The sequence below is a fragment of the Cupressus sempervirens genome, chromosome 3 (genome assembly GCF_028749045.1).
Source record: "Cupressus sempervirens isolate cs-2001-9-10 chromosome 3, ASM2874904v1, whole genome shotgun sequence".
Taxonomy (NCBI): domain Eukaryota; kingdom Viridiplantae; phylum Streptophyta; class Pinopsida; order Cupressales; family Cupressaceae; genus Cupressus; species Cupressus sempervirens.
This window is the reverse complement of record NC_143120.1, coordinates 145,928,841-145,940,388: the sequence shown is the minus strand read 5'-3', so window position 1 is coordinate 145,940,388 and position 11,548 is coordinate 145,928,841. Positions and strand designations below refer to the sequence as shown.

Genomic DNA, 11,548 nt, shown 5'->3' with positions numbered 1-11,548 from the left:
CAATCTTCATCTCTTCAGCAAACTTGTCACTTGCCTCATCATTACCTCCAAAGATTATGTCATCATCAAATATCACAATAATCAACAAAACATTCTCAATTTCTTTCAAATATAAGTTAGCATCTGTCGTACCTTTAGCAAATCCAAGTTTTGTTAAATATTTATCCAATCTTGCCTACTAGGTTCTAGGTGCTTGCTTTAGACCATATAGTGCTTTCTTCAATTTGCATACCATATCCTTGTCTTTAGTCAAGAGAAATCCTTCAAGTTGCCCAATGTAAACCTCCTCTTCAAGTTCTCCATTCAAAAAGGCTGATTTGACATCCATCTGATACACTTTGAACTTCTTACTTGCTGCATAAGTGAAAAACATTCTCACTGCTTCCATTCTGGCTACAAGGGCATAGGTTCCTTCATAGTCTATTCCTTCTTGCTGTGAATAACTTTTGCATACCAATCTAGCTTTGTTCCTCACAGCTTCACCTTGTTCATTCATCTTCCTTCATTGCTTGAATCCAATGATCATCTTTGCATGCCTCATTTGCACTCTTAGGTTCCACCTGAGAAATCAAACATAGTTCCTCATTCACTCTATTTCTTGTCATTACTCCTTTGTCTGTGCTTCCAATGATTTGCTCTACAGGATGATTCTTTATCAAGTTCCTGTTAGGTGTGGGAGTTGCTATCTCAACTCTTATCTCTTCTCTTGGTTCAAATCTTTGTTCTCCTCTTTCCTCAACAATTTGTACATCATTCTACAAGTCATTGTCAGCCTCAAAGAAAACTTCTACATTCTCATTGTTAGCCTTTGAATCAACAATAGTCACCAAAGCTATTTCTTCCATTACTTCTTCTTTCTTAACCACTTCAATCTCATTAATTTTATCATCATTATCATTCAAGAATCTTTCCATGCTTTAAATTCTTCAGCTTCATCAGAGAGCGAATTATTTCTAGTTTTTCTTACTCTCTTAGGACATTTGGACGAAAAATGACCAAATTCTTTACATATCCAACAAACGAAAATTTTCATACCTTCTAGTTCCCTTTTCATAGGCAAACCAATTCCTTCTTTGATCTTCTTGTCTTCTTCTGATCTAGATTTATCTTCGCTCATGTTTTTATTCTTCTATATGCAACAAAAAGATTTTGGATCTCGAAACTCGGTGCTCTGCTCTATACACAATTCAGAGATCTCACCAAGAAGCTCCATCTTCTGAGTGTCAAAATTTCCTCTATCTGATTTAGGACTTTAAGCTTTCTCTTCAAGGACCTGAGGCTCTGATACCAATTGTTAGAATATAAACTCAACTAATATAACAGAGAGGGGGGGGGGGGTGTGGTGAATCAGTTATCCAACTATTATGAATTAACAACCTTATTAATCCTTAACAATATGAGCAATATAATCAGCAACCATAACAAGATACTCATACACAATAACACTAGATATGTTAACCAGGGAAAACCCCGGTGGGGATGGTACCCACAAGAAGATGTACTAATATAAATATTCTTTGTTAGAGGATGGACCCTGTTAGGAGTCTATGAAATACATTCAGTACATATCAATCCGTGTTAGAAGACTTTGAATCTTTGTTAGGAGATTCCAACCTTGTTAGGAGTTGTAGAAGGCAAATGGACCCACTGTCCAAATAGCTTCGGGGGCAAGACCAATGAACCCACTGTCCAAATGCTCTCTGTATTATTCCTTGCAAAATAATAAAAATGAACTGTACTTTAGCTTCCTCTTCCTTTGTCATGTCAACCAAACTACTCTTCATCTTCTGATCTCGATACCAGATCACCAACTTCGCATCCAATAATCCCTTGGATCACTTACTCGCATTTACCAAACACTCTGCTCTTTCTTGCACACTTGACACTCTCCTCAATCAAAGAAAATACTTTCCTTTATAACATGTCCTCAAAACAATTCCTTGAGTCGGCCTTGAGGCTTTCCCAATTAATTATAATAGGACCACAATAAGATAATTCATTATTTCACGATCACACAACACTATCAGCTCATAGTCTTTACAACTTCTCACACGTGCAACTCCAAACCTTGCGCACTCGTTGACGTCATCATCAGACTGATTTCCGTCACTGTATAACTTCGCATACCCCAATTCTATGTTTGTTAAGAGATACAATCTAATCATCAGAAACTGCTTATCAAGTACTTTGTCTCTGTACTGCTTTCAATAAATCAAACATATTGTCTATATGTCTTTGACTTACTTCACGTGCACTTAACCTCGTCATCAAGACAGTGTAGAACACATCCTTAATCACGCTTCACCTGAACATCAAAACTTTGTCTGTACAACCTCGATCTCTGTCTACTACTCTGCTGGTCTTTACAAAAACCATACTATGTTGTCATCAATGACAAACATAGTCATGAATGCAACATGGCAATCATGCTACATGCTCTCCAATACTCCCAAAGGAATACCATCAGCATTCATGCTAACAGAACCAACCTAAGAATGGAGAAACCCTGATGGTCAAGAGAGCCCTCTATCATTAAGAACCAGATAAAGAGCCTGTGATGAGAAAAGTTTGTTCAAAACAAGATGCAAAGTGGAAGATAAATGCTGCAAGGTCATCACTAAAAGTGGTAGTTCAGTTAATCTAGCGTCAAAAGAGTTAGTTACCAAGTTGCAATTGCCAAGATTGAAGCATCTGAAACCCTATCAGATTGCATGGATCAAGAATGATCATAAGGTTATAGTAAGTGAACAGTGTCTTGTGAAATTGAAGATTAGATCTTATCATGATGAAGTTCTTTGTATTATGCCTATGGATGTTTGTCATATATTGTTAGGTAGACCATGAGAGTATGATAGACAAGCATTGCATGATGGTAGAAGGAATAGGTATACAATAGTGGCTAATGGGGTGAGACAAGTATTGTTACCTTCGGTAGAGAACTTTAAGAATGACAATTGTACTATAGTCAAAATTTGCTTGGTTGAAGGTAGGAAATTCTTGGATGATTTGAAGAAAAAATGTTTGTGTTATGCTTTGATTCCTAGGAAACCTAAATTGGGCACAGTTGAAGGACAACCAAAGGAAATTAAGGAATTGTTGACAGAATATGAAGACATCATTTCGGATAATGTGTTTACTGGATTACCACCTAATAGGAGCATTAGTCATTGCATGGCTCCGATTTCTAGAGCAAGTTTACCTAAAAGGCACCTCATCGAATGACACCAGCAGAGAATAAAAAATTGAATAGACAAGTGCAAGAATTGTTAAGGAAATGCTAAATCAGAGAAAGTTTGAATCCTTTTGCAGTACCTATAGTATTAGCACCTAAAACAAATGGAGAATGGAATATGTATATTGATTCAAGAGCAATTAACAAGATTATAGTTAAGTATAGAATTCCTTCATCAAGGATAGATGACATTATAGATTCTTTGAGTGGATCTAAGTACTTTACCAAGATTGGTTTGAATATCAAAATCAGAAAAGGAGATGAATAGAAAACAACACTCAAGACAAATGAAGGATTGTATAAGTGGCTAGTTATGTCTTTTGGTCTAACTAATGCACCTAGTACTTTTATGGGGCTAATGAATGAAGTATTGAAGAAATCATTTGGGAAGTTTTTTATTGTTTATCTAGATGATACTTTGATTTTCAATAAGATAAAAGAAGATCATTTGTTGCACCTAAGGTATGTATTGCAGAGAGATTAAAGGAAGAAAATTGTTGGTTAATATGAAAAAATGTACTTTCATGAAGGAAGAGATAGTGTACCTTTAAGTTATGATTTTAGTTAATGGTTTGAAGATGGATCCTGAAAGGTGGAACCAATTGTTGATTGGCCTACACTTATAAGTGTTGGAGAAGTAAGATCATTTCATGGATTAGCTAGTTTCTACAAGAATTTTATCAGGAGCTTCAGTTTAGTTTGTAACCTTGTGACTGACACTATGAGAGGATATAAAAAGGAATTCAATTGGGTACATGGAGCACAAAAGCATTTTGAATTATAAAAGAAAAAGTGACAAAACAACCTGTGTTAGCATTCCCTGATTTCAGTAAGGTATTTCAAGAGGGGACTATGATGCAAGTGGAAATACAATTGGAGCTATATCAAGTCAACAAGGTAGACCTATTGCTTATTTCAGTGAAAAGTTGAATGATGCCAAGAAAAGATATTCATTTTTTTATCAAGGATTCTATGCCATAATTCAAGCTTTGAAAAAATTGAGGCATTAATTATTGCCTAAGGAGTTTGTGTTGTATACCAATCATAAAATATTACAATGTTTGAGTAGTCAAGTTATATTGAACTAGAGACATATGAATTGGATTGAATTCCTACAGAGTTATACTTTTGTGTTGAAACATAGGAGTGGACAATCAAACAAGGTAGCTGATGCTTTGAGTAGTAAATGGAATTTGTTGATAGAGATGATAGTGGAAGTGCTTGAGTTTGATGAATTGAAAACTTTGCATGAAGCTGACCCTAATTTTGCAGAACCATGGAAAGCTTGTAAGGAACTAGTTGCAGTTGACCTAAGCAAGTGATTGGATTATTTCATATAGAATGACATGTTAGTCAAGGGAATTTAGTTGTACAAACCTAGAAGTTCAATGAGGGAGAATCCAATTAAGGTAAAGCATAGTGGAGAACTATCTGGACATTTTGGCATTGATAATACAATGAGTTTGGCAAGTGAAAGGTATTATTGCCCTCAAATTCATAAGGATATTCGGAAATTTGTTCAGGGTTTCTGAGTTTGTCAAGTGTTCAAGTTTTGCCTAGAAAATTAGATAAACAGCAATAAGAGAAGTGCACAAAAGACACAACAATTTATCCTAGGAAAACCCTTCCACTTGAAGGTAAAAACCTAGCCACACCAACAAAATGTCTCTTTTATTGATATAAAAATATTCAAGTACAAAGCTTTCACTTGATTGCCTTACAATACACTAAGCAATCAAATAAATAGATTGAATTGAGATTCTTCATATTACACATGAAGGTCTCTTCAAATTCCAAATACAAGACCCTTAATATTTTCAAATATTCAACACTTCATATTTCCATGTGCATGCTTCTTCGCATAACACATGTTATATGTCTCTTTATATAATATTATCTTAACTATTATCATAAATGTCTCTTTCAGCTGAAGATGACCATAACGATCATATTTCTATTTCATAAGATGAGAGATAAAAATCTCTATCGCAGCTACAATCTTCAGCATCAAGTAGCTAAAGGTAGAAGTCAGGATGTGGGATTGTATATACCTTTACATGTGCCTAATAAGCCTTGGGAGGACAGTAGTAGGAATTTTGTTTTGGGATTGCCTAAGGCACTAAGAGATAATGATTCTATATTTGTGGTAGTGGATAGATTTTCTAAGATGTCACATTTCATAGCTTGTAAGAAGACTTCAGAAGCAGTGTATGTAGCTGAATTATTTTTCAGGGGGATTGTGAGATTACATGGATTACCAAGGAGTATAGTTTCGGACAAGAGCAGTAAGTTTATTGGTTATTTATGGAGGACACTTCGGAGGAAAATGAAAACCGACTTAAAGCTGAGTTCTACTTTTCATCCATAAACTGATGGACAAACAGAGGTTGTGAATAGGAGTTTGAATAATTTGCTAAGGCGTGTGATTGGAGATAAGTCTAGTAATTGGGATATGGTTTTTGCTCAAGCAGAGTTTGCATATAACAATTAAGTGAATAAATGCACAGAAAATATACCATTTGAGATGGTCACAGGTATGAACCCTAAGGGAGTTATAGTATTAAGGGATCTTAATTATGAAAAGAAGAGCAGTGTTGAAGTAGAGGAATTTGCAGGTCTTATGAAGTCATTACATGAGGAGGTCAAACATTATTTGGAGCAGATGAACCAGAAATATAAGGAGAAGGCAGATAGGAAAAGAGACATAAGGATTATCAAGTGGGAGATAAAGTTTTGGCTTATTTGAAGAAAGGACGATTTCCTATTGGAACTTATGGCAAGTTGAGGATGAGAACGTTTGGACATTGTAGGATCTTGAGGAGATTTGATTCAAGGAATGCTTATGAAGTTGAATTACAAGAGGATATAAACATCACCCATATTCAATATTGCAGATTTGTTTAAGTATCATGAACTTGATTTGAGTTCAGAGGATGTATCAGATGTGAAGCAGCAGTATCCTAAGAAGAAAATGGAAGGGATAGAAAGAATATTGAACAGTAGAGTTGGAAGGTGTACTAGAGGTAAGGAATATATGGAATATTTGGTGAAATGGAAGGACAAACCAGTTGAGGATTCTTTATCACTTTCTCAAGCTGATCATTTTGACTCTTCTCAAGCATCAAAGTGAGAGACTCACTTTTCGAAAAACCCAGGTGTCTAATGTAACAGCATCGTCTTAACAATCTTGCATCAACCAAAAACACTTTTGTTTCAGTTTTTTCTTAGTTTGCCAGTTTGTGAAGTCAAAGTGATCAATCAGATGAGCCTTCAGTTTGTTGAGTTACACCTTGCACAGTTGGATACTTATTGAGGCCCTAGTTTTGGATTGTCTCCCAGGATTGCAGCCTGTTTGGTCAGCTATTGCTCAAGTTATGCCAGATTCTCATTGGATTGCCGCATTCTTGCCAGTTTCTCGATTTGTTTGTAATTTCAGATCTTGCGATGAAAATCTACAATCGGCCAAAAATGGTGGCATGTATTTCTATGTTCTTGGATCATGTGTGTGGACCTAAATCTCATATCACCAGCTCTTACACGTTTTCTGTAATGAGTTCTATATGATTTAGGACCTCACCTATTTGTGGTAATACATTTCTAGTTCTTGGGGAATGTAATTCATTTCTTGGCCAACCTGCATCTTGAGTAGCCTATATATTGCATTGTAATATATCACTTATGGCAGTATTGTTATCATAGAGGATAATAAGAGGATTCAAGGTCTGTGACCGAAGATTTCCCAAGTAATCAGGCCTGTTTTGCCTGGCATGTTGCCAACTCGATGTACTTGGATTTCCTATTGAATGAGGACTGATCTGTGTTTGTTTACTCATCTTCCTTGTTGTTTCTGTTGTCTTTACTCTTGTTGCACGCTTGGATAGATCTCTTTGAGGTCCCTCCATCCGTGACTGCACCACTGTAGCACATCAGGAGAATGTGGTCTCAATAATTTATTTCTAAAGAATGATAAGAATATGTAAGTGAAGATACTAGTCAATGGTTATCCATGCATGGTCTATCGTCTGGTGGAAGTCCCAAGTTCAAGTAGCCTTCTAGTTTCTTTTTAGAAATTCTAGGCCAGTTGCTAGACCATGTAAGGACATACGGAATTATACATGCACTAAGAGAGTATAGTTTCAGACATTTCACTGTGCTAGTTATATTAGTCAGTTGTTGAGTTGTACCCATTGTTATTCACAACTGCCAGTTCAATAAAATATTATGTTTGTAAATTCTTAATTAGCTGTAGTTCCTAGATTGTCTTTCATCAGGCATCCAGATTATTTGCATCAAAATCCCATAATTTGGTTTTAAAAGGAAAACAAAAACCATGAACATATGAATATCTAATAATACACACACATAAATCTTAGTTACCGGTTCGAGTTTGATTCGAAATACGGGTTCGAAGAACAGGTTCGCCGGTACGGCAAAATTTTGGAAAGGGTTTTGGTTTCGTTTGTACAAAAACATGTAAAAATTATAAAAAATTATATATATACACATATTTATGGAGCCTAGAAGCATAGAGTATCATAAAATCATATGATTTAATCATTTAAACAACAAAAACACCATAGGCATAAACTTTAAACATGTAATCATAGCATCATGAATCAAGATCATACCATCATATATTTCAATTTTCAAGTTCAACATCAAATATTCAAATTCAAAACATTAAAATTAAATCATGATCCATGAATCATAACAGCAAGTTCAAGTATCATTGTTTCAAATTCAAGTTCAACTAATCATAATGTATAAAATTTTAATATTCATTTCATCTTCTTCATCATTGTCATCTTCTTCTTCTTCTTCTTCTTCTTCTCCTCCTCCTCGTAGTCCTTCCACATTAGTTGACTCGGCAATAGAGCTAAGGCCAATGGAATCAGCACCAACAACAATAGTATGGGCATCAAAATCTTCGAAGTCTTCAATTGTTACCTGAGAAGCAGAAACATCCAAGTCCGCCATCTACATCCCACCTCTTTGTCTCCCCTTCTTTGTATTCTTTAGTCTTGTGCAAGAGATACTGCAAGTTGTAATGCACAAATACCAAGCTTTCTACTCTTTTTTATTGCAACCTATTGCGCTTCACTGAATGGATGAAAGAATATGTGCTTCAATTTCTCTCGAAAGTGGATTTAACTAGATATCTATGAAGACATGACATGTAAACAATTAAAATAAAATTTAAATTATGTATCTTGAATCTTAGAATTTCTAGCAATTTATATAAAAATTTGCCCGGGTTCGCACCAAATTCAATCTGGGCAGCTGAAATTCGCCTGGGTTCGAATTCCTGGACGCAAGAAAATCGAACCCTGTTCGAACCTGGGCTAAACCAGACCAGTATTTCGAACTGGTTCAAACCCAGGCAGGGTTCTGGGGGCAAAACCATGAACCCAGGTAACTAAGACATAAATCATAAGTTAAGAAAGGAACTTAAAACTAGTTCCTTAACCAAACTTCAATGACCAGGCTACTAAATGTATAGAATGTGGGCAATTATACAAAACACCATATTAGGGAAATATGTCGGTCATTTCAAAAATGAATCCACGTGAAATATATTACTATTCACCCATGTATGATTACAGAAAACTTCAACCTTTCATCTAAAATCTTCCAGAGAAAGGATTACTGAGAAGAGGATCTTACAATTATCTTAAAACCGTTGCGCAAAGCGCTCAATATTCAAGTACTCGTCAAACATATACAGACCAGGAATACCTATTGCTTCATCGGTGCTCGCAGCATGAGCCTCTTGCCATGGGCTAAATTCATCTCCCAAAAAACCAAACACATTTTTTTTCCGCAGAGTATTGTAATAAAGTTCAGGTGTCAACAAGGCCTTGGTACACTTCCAAGCCAGTGAAGTTATATTTCATCTACCAGGGCACGTTCTAAAAATGGTTTGCACCACCCAAATGGAATGGCTAGGTGCATGTCCAGGAAATTTTAATATAGGAGGTAAACCTTAGTCATGGCATCGAAGATATTAAAAAGATCTATGTTATGCACAACAACCCTTCAGTGTCTTTTTATTCAAAATCTTGACAGAAATCAAAGACATCTCCTATAATTTTAGTCTTTTGATGAAGCACATGCTGATTTCCAAAATTCTCTGTCACTGCATAGGATGCAAAACTTCCAAATACAGATATTATTTATTCTCGTGTACCCTTATGCCACCTCCCAAAGCCAGAAGCTTCTAAGTTCGTTTGTTCGTCCAAAGCCACAAGACTTGGACGATAGGCAGACCTCAGAGACCAATAGACTACTTCTCAGCGCTGGGCAAAACTTCGCCATTAGTTTATTAAAATTCACCCAGCTCAGACTACCAGTAAACATATAATTTCATAAGTATCCTAGAACTTGAAAGAGAATTGAATTTATTTTTGTTCTTTAGGAGCCTACACATCTAGGGATAATTGGCTGCTTAGGAGAAGTATTGACTATGTTTCAGACCAATCACTTACATCACTCTCGACATCCCATTCTTCATTCTCCCCGCCTTGTGAGGAATCACTCAAACTGCCATGGTCTGAATCCCACGATTCAGTCTGACATGAGCTATCTGACACCAGCACTCCTCTTTCCTCCCTGCCTGAAGCTTGTGCACTGTTTCCCTTCTTCCACTCCAAATTTGCTTTGGTTTCATCTAAAGGAGGCTCTAAGTGACGACCCAGCTCTACCAGCTCCAACATCTTCTGCCGAAAGAAATGAACAGGATTGCGCTCGATCAACCTACCCCTTCGGTAAGCCTCCCTCAGAAAGATGGTATGAACATTTCCCGTAGTAGACAAATAGAAAATGCCCGGATGATCCAGAAATATATCCCTAATATTCATTTTAATATTGAAGGATTTCCTAAAATGACTGATTTGCTCAACCTGTACCGTTTTCTCCACAGTCAAACTCAAAAACTCATGGAGAACAGCAACTGCCCTCTTTTCCAAACATTTAATCCCACCCTTGGAACGAATTTTAACCAGACTAATATTCTGATAAGGTGACCAATAAGACAACCTCTGCCATTTTTTAATCTTGTCCCTATAACCCCTATTAATCGTAAAACCAGGAGGATATTGGTGCTTGAAGCTAAACCTAATATCTTTATCTTTCTCAAGTTCCTCTCTTGTGTAATGTTCATTTCTCCACTTTTCAACTGTTGTGACTGCCAAATTTGGGTCTCTTGACACAAGACCCACCATGTCATTATCTCTAGTAGCACCCCTAATCCATCGAAAACAATGTGGGTTCTCCGTTATAATCGAATCTTCAAAATCATCGGGCAAGCCAAGAGGTCTGCTTACCTTTAACAAAGCCTTGAGAGGGACCACTCCATCTGTAGAAAGCAGGAGCAACTTCTTCAATCTTTCAATGACCTGCGGCTGGCTATCTTTGTTTGCTTGGTCTTCTGCATTAACAAGATTCATGGCTTTTTGGGTGAGTCTGAACCAGAGATTCCCCTCCGTGGGGTGCTTGTAGACCTCAAAAATGTGAGGGTACTTACTCAGGAATGGTCCTGCGCCTCTCTTAAGGCGGAGTTTGTTCTGCAATCTGGAGAGATACTGAAAGGGAAGAGCTTTTTCCCGGCTACCTAATACAATTGTTTGCACTAAGACCACTGTGAGCAATTTGCTCTGCTTGCCCATTAGTTTTTCAAATGTGGGATCTCGTGTCCTCTGCAACACGTAATGGGCAGATGTTGTCTTCCATCTCAGTCCCCACGAATCATTTATCCTACTGCTCACACAATACACAATGTTTCGTAGATTATTTCCATTAAATTTGAAACGAGATGCCATTGCAGCAAAATGAAATGACTGATCGCTGTGTATATGACATTGTTGAGCAATCTCATACCATAAAAACTCCAAGACAGTCGTCTGTCTTGCACAGTCCAAGATTTCAAGGGGTTCTTTAACGCGTCCATCGGCCAGACATAGAGAAAGTCATCCATCGTGATTCATGTTGAATCACTACTCATGAAATATGAGTCATCGAGTTTGACTCAAAATCACACAATTAAATCCTGATATTCATATCACAATTTGACTAGGTGTGGAAATTATCTCCTACTTATCAATTGATGAGCTTAAGGGGCTTTCTAATGAATGGTTCATAAGGAACAACACTTGGTGAAGGTTTTGCAAATGGGGTTGCAAGCTTTGGGTTTAACTATGGAGGAAACTCCGAAGTTAAGCGCGCTCAGGCTGGAGTAGCACTAAGATGGGTGACCTCCCGGGAAGTCCCGGTGCTTCACCCTTGTGAGCATCACTTAGATCCAATGAGTGCTAAGTGTTC

General features: G+C 36.9%; 1 protein-coding gene across 1 annotated transcript; it reads right to left on the bottom strand.

The window, feature by feature from the left end:
• Window positions 1–8,780: 8,780 nt before the first annotated feature.
• LOC149565171 (Ubiquitin carboxyl-terminal hydrolase family protein) lies at window positions 8,781–11,198 on the bottom strand. Its single transcript, XM_089818721.1, has one exon. It carries the CDS (start codon window positions 11,047–11,049, stop codon window positions 9,694–9,696), a length of 1,356 nt encoding a protein of 451 aa, XP_089674847.1. The 5' UTR covers window positions 11,050–11,198; the 3' UTR covers window positions 8,781–9,693.
• Window positions 11,199–11,548: the final 350 nt, after the last annotated feature.